Here is a 14,233-nt window from a genome sequence, read left to right as displayed (position 1 = left end):
AATGTGGAGAAATGTGAAGTTATCCACTCTGGTAGGGAAAATAGAAAAGCAGAGTATCTTTTAAATGGTGAGAGATTGGGAAATGTTGGTGTTCAGAGAGACCTGGGGGTCCTTGTACATGAATCACTGAAAGTTAACATGCAGGTACAGCAAGCAATTAGGAAAGCAAATGGTATGTTGGCCTTTATTACAAGAGGATTTGAGGATAAGAGTAAAGATGTCATACTGCAATTATGTAGGGCCCTGGTGAGACCACACCTGGAGTACCGTGTACAGTTTTAGTCTCCTTACCTAAGGAAGGATATACTTGCCATAGAAGGGAGTGCAATGAAAGCTCACCAGACTGGTTCCTGGAATGGGGGGATTGCCCTATGTGGAGAGATTGAATAGACTAGGCCTATATTCTCTAGAGTTTAGAAGAATGAGAGGTGATCTCATTGAAACATACAAAATTCTTACAGGGTAGATGCAGGGAGGATGTTTCCCCTGGCTGGGGAGTCTAGAACCAGGGGTCACAGTCTCAGAATAAGGGGTCAGCCATTTAGGACTGAGATGAGGAGAAATTTCTTCACTCGGAGGGTGGTGAATCTTTGGAATTCTCCACCCCAGAGGGCTGTGGAGGCTCAGTCGTTGAGTATATTCAAGACAGAGATCGATAGATGTTTGAATATTAAGGGAATCAAGGGATATGGAGATAGTGCAGGAAAGTGGAGATGAGGTGGAAGAACAGCCATGGCGGAACAGGCTCAAGGGGCTAAATGGCCTACTCCTGTTCATTTGTTCCCGCCATGCTCTTCCTCACCCCTGCATCATTACGTGTTGAAAACAAGACTTGTTACAACATCTTCCACTCCACCTCCAAAACAGAAACAGAAAATGCTGCAAACACACAGCTCATCAGTCAGTATCTGAAGAGAATAAACAGATCAATGTTCCAGTAGTTCAGCCCTGGTCTGACCTCTCCACAGATGCTGACTGATCCACTGTAGTAAGGTCTCTGTGAAGAAAGCGTTTCAAAGGATCTTTAAGTTGTATTATTTCTGGTCAAAACATTGGCCCAACATATGTGATCGGAGGCTTCCCGCGGGCGGATGCCCCCGACCTGTAAAATATCTACGCATTTACCTGGTGGCCCGGGAGATAAGGAGGCTTGCGATCCTGAGCCTCTCCGGGTCCGCGCGGGCAGAGGCCCTCATATCCCAGGGGCGCATGTGGTTCGCAAGTGCCCCTGGGATCACATGGGCCGGCCCAACCAATAAAAGAAGGGAATGCCCATTCATACTTATAGGAGTTCTGTACGTACGGAACTCTCATAAGTATGAATGGGAATCACTTTAAAAAATACACGATTACATGAAATAAATGTAAAAAAAAATTACATATTTAAAATTAATTAAAATGGTATTTAATTAAATATTTTAAACAAAGATGTAATTTTTTGGAGAAAAAAAATTATGGAGGAAAAAATAGCGCCCTGAAAAATTTAGTACCCCCACGGCTGAAATTCATTGGTAGCGCCCCAAGAGGGAAGTGGGGCGCTGCTGGAAGCACCCCGCCTCCCTCTTGGGGCGCTGCGAGGGAATATCGCGGCACGTTGCGCCGCGGTATTGCAGGCCTTCCTCCCCTTATTAAAGGGGACGGGCCTTGCACAGCGTGACCCAGGGCCCAGCTGGGCCACCAGGGATCGGAGTGCCGGCAAAAGAGCCCGGCACTCGAGAGAAGTGCTGGGCTCACGGAGCGCAGCTGGCACTCCGCTGGGGGGCTGAAGAGGAGGCCGGGGATGGCAACGGGGGCAGGTGCTGGCAGGCGGCCGGCAACAAAAATGGCTGCCCGGCACCTCGCCTTTAATTAGCGCCGCCCCGGCCGCAGGTAGGCCCCCCTGCCCCCGTCGGACATAGCATCCGGCGGTAAGTCAGGGGGCGCTACCGAATATCGCGGCTGGGGTGAGAGTGGGGCGCTGCGCCGTGGGGCGCTAACGGTTACCACCGCTGCTAACCTCCCGCTGAATTTTGCGGGAGGTGTTGGCGACGCCATTCCCGGGCGCTAGTTGCTTTGCGTCCCGTTCGGTTAATGGGAGGCACAAAGCAACCACATTTTTCCCCTTATATGTTTTAACGGGCTAAAAATAAACTTACCTTATTGGACAGGGTTTTTAATGTGTAAATGAGTGATAACATTTTATTCTATTGTTTTAAACTCTTATGCTGGTAAAAGCGGGCCTTAGCAGGCTTTTACCAGGCCTAAGGATTTCACGGGCATTGAGCGGGCGGAAGTTGGGCAAATAGTGCAACTCTCCACCCGCAGAGGCCCATCTCCCGGGGATGCGGAGGATCTGTCAAGAGACAGATCACACGTTCCAGGTTTTAGCGCATGCGCTTCGCATAACCTGGAACTTGCGCAGTCCCTACGGGTGCGTGCACACCTTGTCTGCACCCGTAGGTGTCACAAAATGCGGCCTAATGTGTTTCTATCTCTAACCATTAAGGAAACACGACAGAAATTGTAAAGCAAAATATTAATTTTTTAAGCTGTGTTTGAAGTTGAATGAAAAAGTATTGGTTAAAACAAGGAGGCACAGTGTGGTTCCCCTGCTTCAGGAACAGGAGGAGGCTATTCAGCTCCTCGAGCCTGTTCCACATTTCAGTTAGATCACTGTTGATCTGTACCTCGACCCCATTTTACCCGCCTTTGTTCCATATCCCTCGATAACCTTACCCAACAAAGATCTCAGTCTTGAAAGCTTCAATTGATCCTTAGCATCTACAGCCTTTTGGGGGCGAGAGTTCCAGATTTTCACTACCCTTTGTGTAGAAAAAGTGCTTCCTGATTTTCCTCCTAAATGGCCTGACTCTAATTTTAAGATTATGTCCCCTCATTCTTGATTCCCCTACCAGAGGAAATAGTTTCTCCCTATCTACCCTATCAAAACCTTTATAACATTTTAAACACATCAATCAGATCACCCCTCAATCTTCTAACCTCAAGGGACTACAAGCCAAGTTTATGCAACCTGTCCTCCGACTCTGCTAGTATATTTTTTACCCTTACTCCGTATAAATCAAAACAAAATGTTTCCTCTTCCTACACCATCTGTCCCATTTAAATATTTCTAGTCATTTTGGTCTTGTTGGCTTCTATTGTGAAATAAGCCTTGGATAAGAGATTAACTGAAAGGTAACGGACGTAGCTGCTTTAAGCTAAATGGTCTCTGTTTTAGGAGTTTGTTATAATGTGGCAGCGATAGAGATGCAGCAATTTCCATCTGCTTACTGTCAGCTTTCAGGCTAATGATACTTTGTCGGGTGCAAGTTTGACAAACATAAACTTAAGCTGCCGTGTATCAGTTTTCTGTCTGTTTCCCTTCCTCATTGTAAAAAAGAGACAATATGCGTCAGGGAAATATTTAAGAGCAGAAGAACATTTTTACAAGATCTCCAGTATTTTTTGCAGCAACTGAGGCATCGGGAGAGCTCCTTAATAGGTTTCGCTCTGGTATTGGCATCAGTGATTGGCTGCCTCCTGCTCTTCCTCAATGTTGGCAGATCCCAGTCCATCGCCCCACTGTGGATTACTATCCGATTTCTCTTCCCATGCTCCTGGATCTTGGGATCCCCTCAGTGCTGCCAGACTCCAGTTTCTCTCATTGAACCTACCCCAGTAACCCCCCCCCACACCCCCGCCCCCCCACACCCCAGTGCTGCTAGAACCTGGGACTCCAATTCCATGTGCTCCTGAACTCTGGCATTTAATTTCCCAGTGCTGTCAGAAGCCAGGAGCCTCTTCACAGTGTTGCCAAATTCTGGGATGCCCTCTGGGTGCCTTGCAGTTCAATGTAGCTGTGATTCCAAACAATTGACTTGTATTGTAGAAAGCAACCTCTACTTTTTGACTGACGTCTTAGAAGTTACACCACTACAGCTGGTTTTAGCAGTTATTATGTAGACCTTCTTATGTTATTTAATACCACTAAAGTTGGTTTGTATTTTTCTGGCTTTGAAAACCAGCTGTATGTAGCACCATGAAAAAGAATGCTATCCCTTTCACAGGTTAAATGCTGAACAGCCCAACCGGAAGGGGATCAGATTTTGGGTTATGATAATCTTTGTTGCTTCTGTTGGAATAGACTTATATCCAAAAGGAAGACAACAATACATTTTGACTTACACAAGAGGGGAAACAATGGATGGTCTGAAAAGACAAGCTCACTTGGTATTTGCTTCTGTCAGACTGGGGAACTTTGGTCGGGAGGACAGCCTGGAGCATGTTGTTCCAAGACTGGTGTTATCTCTTCATGGTGAATGGCAGGTGCAAATCGCTTCCACAGAAGCAGTGTCCCTCAGTGTCAGGTTTTATCTGAGATTTGTAGTAAAATGCAACGGAAAACAAATATCTTTAAACAGACAGGCTCCCTTTTGTTTAGCCTTCCTAGACTGTTCCTTCGAAATGAATACAAGTCAAAGGTAAGCATGATACCTGACCTTTCTTCCACCCCCTCCACTAATAACTTCATTCAGTTGTATGCTACAATTTTTTTACTTTCATTACCAAAGATAATATTTGCAGCAATTATTGTAGGACTGTATTATTTAATTAGATTGAGATTAATTGGAGGCAGAAGTCGTAATATGACATTGGGGTTCACATGATGCTGTAAGTTATGAGAACATTTGTGAGGCATTGTTTCTAAACCTATGCTGACTGCTCCTTATGGTCCCTACACTACGTGGAATTGCATCGAAATTATGGCACAGAAACAGGCCGTTCGGCCCAACAAGTCCACGCTGGTGTTTATGCTCCACACGAGCATCCTCCCACCCTACTTTGTCTCACCCTATCAGCATATCTTTCTATTCCTTTCTCCCTCATGTGTTTATCTAGCTTCCCCTTAAATGCCTCTATGTTATTCGCCTCAACCACTCCCTGTGGTAGCGAGTTCCACATTCTCACCATTCTTTGGGTAAAGACGATTCTCCTGAATTCCCTATTGGATTTATTAGTGACTATCTTATATTTGTGTCCTCTAGACTCCCTACAAGTGGAAAAATCTTCTCTACTTCTACCCTATCAAATCCTTTGATAACCTTAAAGACCTCTATTGGGTCACTCCTCAGCCTTCTCTTTTCTAGAGAAAAGAGTCCCAGCATGTTCAGCCTTTCCTGATAGTTATCGCCTCTCAGTTCTGGTATCCTTGTAAATCTTTTCTGCACCTTCTCCAGTGTCTCTTCAGATAAATGCATTACAGTATTCCATAAATACTCCCCACAACAAAAATGAAGTTAACTGGTCTGTAATTGCATCTTATCAATCTTGGGATTATATTAACAATCCTTTAATAGAGTTAATGGGGGAAAAATTCGGTTGCTTTGCGCCTCCCGATATCGCCCTAAGAGAGCGCTAATGGGGCGCAAAACAAATAGCGCCCGGGCGTGGCAATGTTTGCGCCGCTCGTGAAATTGACCAGACATTTTGCGGCAGCGCTAAACACTACCGCCACGATCTCCTGTGCCCGCAGATTGTGACGTCAGTCGAGCGTGCAGTGCCCCGGACCAGATATTGAGTGGCGCCCCCGCCTTACCGCCTGCCTCTAGCAACGACAGGTTGAGGGGAGCGTTTTGCAGTTGGGAAGGGACTGGGGGAGCGCTATTTAAAGGCGACCGCTTCCTGCCTTTTTTTGTCGGCGACATTTTTGCACCATGCATTCTGAGAGAGAGAGAGTTAGACTTCTGGAGAGATTCAACACTGTATGAAGGAGTTTTGGGTACTGAGCAGCACTTTACAGGTTCATTTTGATTTGACCTTCCTTGCATCGATTTAGAAGAGACTATGGGAGCTTCACTCTGAGCTCTTTCCTTGGGCCTCTCCATTGTTCTTTCCAGCAGATTTGATGTACAGGTCTCTCCAGGCCGAGATTCAAGGCTGCAATGAGCAGGGTGTGGATGGAAAGCAAGATCAAACCTCCCCTTTAAGAACTGACCGGCGCCAGTGTGTCTGTGTTCCATTGCTGACTGACATCACATGAGCTTCGCCAGCGCTCTGAGGTAGCGCCTCGCTCCTCAGCATTAGCGCCTTAAGAGAGGTGTGTAGCACCTGATTTAGTGCTCCAATCACCTCCAGGGGCGATAGAAGCCAAGTTTGCAGTCAGAGGCGATAATTAGCGCCAGGCGCTAAACTCTGCGCCCGGCCGATAATTGCTCCCCAAACGGGGCGATACTGAATTTTTCCCCCAATGTATTTACAGAGCTCCTAAACACAGAAACTACTGGCTTTGCCTATTTACTCACTCATTTGATTGAAGATTCCAGGATATATGCCGTTTGATGCAGGTGCCCTATATGGAGATGTCATTAATTCCTAAGTTCCCCCGTAACACATACTTTACTGGCCTCTACATAAACTGCAGATTTCAGAACCAAAGTGAGCAGTTTTGAAAGTTGTCCAGTATGCCGGCTCCTGATTACAACTGATCTGTATGGGTGGGTGGTTAGAGGTGAGGGAGCAGTAGGTGGCATCCAGCATCGCTCCACAGTGAGGGGCAGTAGAAGGCTGACAGCAGCATGGGAACAGAAGGAGGCCATTCAGCCCCTCAGGCCTGTTCTGCCATTCAATCAGATCATGGCTGATCTGTACCCCAACTCCATTGACCCGTCTTTGCTCCATATCCCTTGATGATAAAAATCTATCAATCTCAGTCTTGAAAATTTCAATTGACCCCCAGCATCATCAGCCTTCTGGGGGGGGGGGGAGTGCTCTAGATTTCTAACACCTTTTGTGTGGAAAAAGTGCTTCCTGCTTTCACCCCTGAATGGACTGGCTCTAATTTTAAGATTGTGCCCCCTTGTTCTTGATTCCCCCACCAGAGGAAATAGTTTCTCTCTATCTACTCTATCAAAACCTTTTGTCATTTTAAACACCTCAATCAGATCACCCCTCAATCTTCTATATTCAAGGGAATACAGGCCAAGTTTATGCAACCTGTCTTCATAATTATAGTACTGTAGATCCATTACCTATCCTGTCACTAGGGAATGGTGAAGAGATGAAGGGAACATATTAAAAAAAACAGGACTACTTATTTTAGATTTGGGGGAAATAAAGTGAAGTTCATTGTGAGAAACCGATGTTCTTTCACATGTGACTATAAAATATATTTTGTGCATATTTATGAATATTGTAGCGGTATCACTGAGTGTCCCTTACCTACATAATTCCCTTTAACTACGTTTGTATAGAGTTTGCATGTTCGGGCCGTTGCCCCTTTAAGAACGTGACCTGACACGGGTAAATGCGAGCCGGCCCAGCTCGACCTCCCGCTCCCGCGATAATCGCCGGCCCGGCTCGGCCTCCCGCTCCCGCGCTGGCCGCCGGCCCAGCTCGGCCTCCCGCTCCCGCGACTTCGGCTGCAACGGCCGGCTGCAGTGCCGGGTGCCGGGTAAACGCGATGACGTCATGTCGCAAGTCACGTGACCGTCGCAAGTCACGTGACCATCCCAAGCGCGGGCAAACGCGACGATGTCACGTCGCAAGTCACGTGACCGTCCCAAGCGCGGGCAAACACGATGACGTCATCACGCAAGTCACGTGACTACCCAAGTGCGGGAAAAACGTGATGGCATCATCACGCAATCCACGGGACTGCCTACTCAGTCCTCGGGGCGTCTCCGTCTGGTGAAGACCTATTTTATGGCTCTCCTGTACCTAGCTCTGCAACCTGTTTGAATTCCTCTGTTCCTGCATTAAAAACCTTTTTGATTGTTCTCCTGGAGTCGAACTCGATTATTAAGTAGGCATTCGTCCAATACCTACATCGGTGACCACGAATACCTACAATATTACATTAAGATCAACAAATTCCTTTATAAAGAACCTGATATTCTGTGAGGTCCCACAGCGATTTTCCATCACCACCCACTGTCATTTTCCCATCACACAATGGCAGCAGAAATGAAGTGGCAGAATTTAAAATACTTCTATACAGCAAAGTAAAAGACTATCTGTGTGGCAGAGGTTCACAGATAATATCTTAGTCTCTGGGTCCACATGACTAACAGTCTGCCTGAGTTTCACTATTGTGGTTTATGACACCTCTGAACTCCTTGATTACACTACTGCCTTCTAATCTACTTACACCTGTTCAGTATGATATTAAATGCTAGCCCTCAAATTTGCTGGGAATGCATTGCTAATTATTCCTGTACAAACTTGTATTGAGCTTTGGCACGATTGATAATCTTGCCGTACAAATGTCACAAAGTGTAAATGATACAGTGCACACTATCAGTTAGAGCTGCCACTAACGTATACTTACAGAACCTTGGTGACATCATCTGAAGACATGACATCAGGTTCTACATGTACGCTGACGACACCCAGCTCTATCTCACCACCACCTCTCTCAACCCCTCCACTGCCTCTGATTTGTCATGTTGCTTGTCCGATGTCAAAGTCCTGGATGAGCCACAATTTCCGACCGTATATCTGCTCCATCACCTAGACCATCAACTCCCACTTCCGTAACATCGCCCGTCTCCACCTCTGCCTCAGCTCATCTGCTGCTGAAATCATCACCCGAGCCTCTGTTACCTGTAGACTTGACTATTCCAATACTCTCCTGGCCAGCCTTCCATCTTCCACCCTCGGTAACCTTGAGCTCATTCACAACTCTGTTGGCTGTATCCTAACTCACACCAAGTCCTGTTCCCGACTTTGGCTCCCGGTCCACCAATGCCTCGATTTTTAAAAGTCCCCCAGAGTCCTGCAACGAACACCCCGACCCTGAACTGTTACCGCCCGGACCCCACACCCAATCCGGGCACTTGGCCCACCTAACGCATCCCAATGGGCAACATCCATCACTGAGACCCACATGCTGACAGCTAACCAATGCGTAGAGCACTCCTTTCTGCCGTCTGCGCTGAGAGATTCAGGCACCAGACTGGCAGTAGGAACAACAGGAGCTGCCGGTGCCGAGGCAGAGGTCCACGAGCCTCATGGTTGGCCCACGAGCCACATGGTGAGTGCCACCTGACTTGAGTACACATGATGAGTGACTGCCTGGATGAGGTACAGGCGGGCTATTGGCCCCTGTATTGATTTCTTTGTGGGTTCAATGACGAGACATTTATGAAAGAGAATGTCTTTTAACCTAAAGCTTGTTCAACTCTTTTAACAGCATTTACAGGAGACATCATGCTAGTGATGCATCTAGAACGAAACTGAAACTAAACCAAACTGCCTTGCTTGTCTCTGTCACATGCCCTCTGCTGGTCAAGCACAAGCAATCAATACATGCAAACCTGCTGGTAAGGCTTCATAATCAAACGGGCAAATACCATCTCTATTTGCTGATATCATTACATCTCCTTTTCTTAAAACAAAAGTATTTTACTTTTAACTAACAACATGTTTTCTTTGTATTAATCTGCATTTTAACTGTAACACTTAATGAACTTACATTATCATTATCATGATCAAGGTTTTTTAACCTTGCTTTGTGTGTTCACATGAAATATGTCAATACACTAGAACTTGAAGAAAGAATAAGATAACATTACTTCCTTCTATAACAATAGTCCTTAAATTTGCTCAATGAGTCTCTCAGGAGGCTTCATGTGTCTTGAGGATTTTCTGATTGTCCTTGAATCTGAGTTGTTGCCTCAGATGATTGGTTCTCAGCTGTGTGATCAGGTTGTTCAACAGTATCAGTCTCTTGACCTGCTGTGGCTGGTCCCATGAGAAGATCTCGACGATTTCTTCTCAGAACAGCACCCTCATCTGTCTGAATGGTGTATGATCTTGGTTGAACTTCACTCAGGACAATTCCCTTCTGAGTCCATGTGTTTGTTTTGTCTTTCAACCTTACTTGGTCACCAGTGTGGAGTTCAGGTAGGTTTTGTGTTCCTCTGTCATAGTAGTACTTTTGCTTTTCTTTCTGTTGTTCTTTGAACTTCCTCACTTTCTCCCCCTCTTTTGTTTTCAGGAGGTTCTCCGGGATGGGTAGGTTTGACCTTAACCGACGTCCCATCAGGAGTTGGGCTGGTGACTTACCACACTCGAGCGGCGTGCGGTATACAAGCATGCTCTGGTAGAAGTCAGTTCCACTGTCTTTTGCCTTGTACATCAGTCTTTTCACTGTGTTTGCGGGCTCTCCTGGGTCAACAGCTCTGGACAACGTGTCTGCTGTATACATCAGCTTACCCGGTGTGTACGCAACATTCAGTTCATCATAGACTGTCTCTCCTTCGCTTTCCACAACGAGGACTCTCTTTACCAGGTTCAGTCTCTCTCAGGCTTTTAAACCTAGTATGGCTTGCACATCCTTTGGCACCACGATTAATGCTAGCGTGTGCTCTCTGTCCTTGTGTGTTACTTTGACAATGCATCTTCCTTTCACTGGTATTTCAGTACCTGAGTATCCTGTCACTTTCACTTTTATTCCATGTATCTTTGGTCTGGGTCTAATTTTCTTAAAATCAGTCTCTGATATCACATTAACTTGTGCTCCAGTATCCAATTTAAATGGAATGTGTATGTCATTCACTTTTAGTGTCAACATCCAGTCTCTTTCTTCTTTTTTGTTTTCAGACACAACATCTACATAGAACTCCTCTATCTCGCTTTCATCTACTGTATGGACCTTGCTTTGTTGCACTTGGTTCTTACAGCAACGGGCATAATGGTTGTTTTTGTTGCAACTATTGCATGTTTTACCATATGCTGGACACTTTCTTGGTGGATGCTGTGTACCGCATCGACTACATGACTTTCGATTGTCCCTTTCATTTTCGTTCGCTGGCCACGCCTCTTTTTTCACATTGGCGCTCTTTTTGTTAAACGGTTTGTGTCCGTTCTTACTCACTGCATCCACGTTGCAGCTACTGTCACTGAACAGCTCCTTTGCCTGCAACTTCACAGTCTCTGTAGCCCGACACAGTGCTATGGCTTTTCCCAGGTCTAGATCTTGCTCTCTTAGCAGTCTTTCCCTTAGACCATTATTCGGAATACCACACACCAGTCTGTCTTTTATCAGCGAGTCTGTCAGTCCCCCAAATTCACACGATTTGCTTCGGTTTCTCAGTTCAGTCACACACTGATCAATAGTCTCACCCGTTTTCTGAACACGTGAAAAATCTGTGCCTCTCAAACGTCACGTTACGTTTAGGTATGCAGTAGGCCTCAAACTGTTCCATTATTTTATCTAGCTTCATTTTGTCTCCATCAACAGCGAATGTGAAGTTATTATACACCTCCAGCGCTTCATCACCCACGACATGTAAGAACAGTGACGATTTCTTTTTATTACTTTTCTCGTCAGCTCCGATTGCTGATAAATACAACCCCACACGTTGTTTGAACCTTCTCCAATTTTCAGCCACATTACCTGTCAACTGAAGCGTCGCCGGTGGGTGTAAACCTTCCATTTTTTCACTTCGTTAGCTATTCTCCAATGGTAAGCAACGATGTTCTCTTTTGGCTTGCTAATTTGTGGAGAGCTGATTTAACTTCAGATTTTTTCTCTTCATCTCTTTCGATCCCACTTCTGACACCATGTATTGATTTCTTTGTGGGTTCAATGACGAGACATTTATGAAAGAGAATGTCTTTTAATCTAAAGCTTGTTCAACTCTTTTAACAGCATTTACAGGAGACATCATGCTAGTGATGCATCTAGAACGAAACTGAAACTAAACCAAACTGCCTTGCTTGTCTCTGTCACATGCCCTCTGCTGGTCAGGCACAAGCAATCAATACATGCAAACCTACTGGTAAGGCTTCATAATCAAACAGGCAAATACCATCTCTATTTGCTGATATCATTACAGCCCCCAGCTGTACACCAGCATGAGAACTGCCTGCAGGACAGGAGGGGAGGTTAGCTGAGAAAACTGGCAGAGTTTAAAAAAAAAGAAAAGTATACATAATAGTTTAAAAATCAATACCCTGGATGATATCACCTGTGCAATCTAATATCGGGAAATAGAAACACAACATGGCTGGAAATGCACAGCAGGTGAACCAGGAAGAGAAAGATTGGTCAAAATTTGGGAGTATTGCTGCTTCTTACCAGATTTCATTTTGAGATTTAGCTGATGGTTGTATACGATTGGAGCTTTGTTCTGATACTTTATGAAAGCATCTAATGCCAAGATTAAATTCTGACCTTGTAATTCCTCCCGTGTTCCATGCATAGTATTCAAATAAAGTCTAAATTTTATACAGTGGAAAAGCTGGCGAAAGAATTGGGCAGTAGTGAAGAAGGTACATGTTCACTGTGCCCTTGCACACTTGTACAGTTGTGGTTTGTGGTGAGTGAATTTGAGGTGAGCGGAAACCTCCAAGAGCTAACGATGTAATGTGCAGTAGTCTGTCAGACCGTGGCATTGGGAAGTGCTGGCATCGCTCCTGAAATGCCCCACACTGAGTTCAATTCCTTGACAATGCCATCGTGGGAGATGTGGAACTGAGGCTAGGACCTGCCCTTCTGGAGAGAGGGTGAGTCTGCAGCAGGGCGCCCTCCCCCCAAAAAAAGGGTCGCTCTTACACTTCTCAGCAGGAATTTGTCGGTGGCTGTAAATCAGGAGGTGAAAATGCAATCTGTTAAACAAAAGGATTGTCGATGAGAGTTTCCCAATGTTTCTACATGCTGTTGGCTGCATTGTAAATAATATTCAACTTTTGTAATACATGACATGATTTGTAGCTTAATGTGGTTACCGTGGGGATAATGTTGGGATAGATACTTAATGTTTCCATGTTACACATACTCTAAAGACTCACTAATATTTTAAGAGACCAGTAACCTCAACAACAAGCTGTCTGGGGAAAATTCAATTGCTGTTCATTTTAAAACAGAATTAACTCTCTCAAGTTATTTATAGAATCGCCGACTGCTCATTCTTCTTTTCTTCGCCCATTGCCTATAATTCATTCTATAAGCCCTTTAATCCAGGGCTTGATAGGTATCCAAGGGCTTTAAACAAGATACACGGGCTGTCCTCCTAATAAAGCTGCGTTAGGGTGTGAATGGTGATTTTCATGGCTGCCAGTTTCAGTTGACAGTGATGACTGCCTTCTGGTGGGCCCCTGCTGTTGTTTTCTCTCTTGAATTGTAGGTGTTTTCATTTTCCGCTGAACTTTGGGCTGTATGTTACAGTGAGCTGTTTTTCTTTGTCATTATATTGGTCTGGAGGCCTGTACTCGCAGTGAATGAGTTATTCTCAATGATATGCTGCTTCTGATACATCAGGTTTCCAGTTTGCACAACAACTCTACCCAATGACACGACTTAGCCCGACTACCCTTTATTCTCTTTAAAAGCACATTTCACGTGTTCTCATTAAAAATGTCTAGAGATTTGAACTTTGTGTCTCCGAATATTATTGATTGGCAGAGTTGTTTATGTTTTATTTATTCAGGACTGGAGCACATAATCTAGGCTGACACTCCAGTGCGGTACTGAGGGAGTGCTGCACTATTGGAGGCGCCGTCTTTCGAAAGGGACGTTAAACCCAGGCCCGATCTGCCCTCTCAGGTGGACGTAAAAGATCCCACGGCACTATTTGAAGAAGAGCCGGGGAGTTCCCCCTGGTGTCCTTGCTAATATTTATCCCTCAACCAACATCACTTTAAAAAAAAAACCAGATTATCTGGTCATTATCACATTGCTGTTTGTGGGAGCTTGCTGTGCACAAATTGGCTGCTGCTTTCCTACATTATAACGCTGACTCCACTTCAAAAGTACTTCATTGGCTGTAAAGCACTTTGGGACGCCCTGAGGTCGTGAAAGGCGCTATAGAAATGCAAGACTTTAGTTTTCTGTCCTAATATCTCTCTCATGTGGCTCGGAGTCAAATTTTGTTTGATAACACTCCTGTGAAGCGCTTTGGGGCCTTTCACTATGTTAAAGGTGTTATATAAATGCAAGCTGCTGTTTCTGATTGTGGAATATGATCTCTCAAAGAACTTCTGCAGATTGGAAATTGGTGAGCTGCCATTTTTAGGGCCAGGACTCCTCCTGTATCTACTTTCCTAGTGCCAAGGGCTTCCTTCACACTCGCACTCACACCTGCCATTCCAGCTACATTTACCTCGACTACAGTGTCCCTCCACCGCCCAAGTTGGAGCCTTAAGGTCACAGAGGTGAAGCAGTAGGATATGATACCTGGAGTAGTGGAAGAGGTCACATACCTGCGCCCTCCACCACCTAGAGGGACAAGGGCAGAAGATGCATGGGAAC

General features: G+C 45.3%; 1 protein-coding gene across 6 annotated transcripts in view; it reads left to right on the top strand.

Moving 5' to 3' along the window:
- The window catches only part of bbs9 (Bardet-Biedl syndrome 9), a 479,777-nt gene that overhangs the window by 321,930 nt on the left and 143,614 nt on the right, over window positions 1-14,233 (top strand). The window contains exon 24 of one of the 6 annotated variants that reach the window (XM_085993741.1): window positions 9,170-9,322. The exons of the other annotated variants lie outside the window; for them this stretch is intronic. Coding sequence (XP_085849867.1) covers window positions 9,170-9,216 — 47 coding nt within the window. The 3' untranslated portion in view covers window positions 9,217-9,322. Of the gene's footprint in view, window positions 1-9,169; window positions 9,323-14,233 lie in introns of those variants that run through there. 6 annotated transcript variants of the gene reach the window in all.

This window comes from Somniosus microcephalus, chromosome 7 (genome assembly GCF_052327205.1).
Source record: "Somniosus microcephalus isolate GS21.2 chromosome 7, FLI_Smic_1.0, whole genome shotgun sequence".
NCBI classification, from domain to species: domain Eukaryota; kingdom Metazoa; phylum Chordata; class Chondrichthyes; order Squaliformes; family Somniosidae; genus Somniosus; species Somniosus microcephalus.
This window is presented reverse-complemented; position numbering and strand designations above follow the sequence as displayed.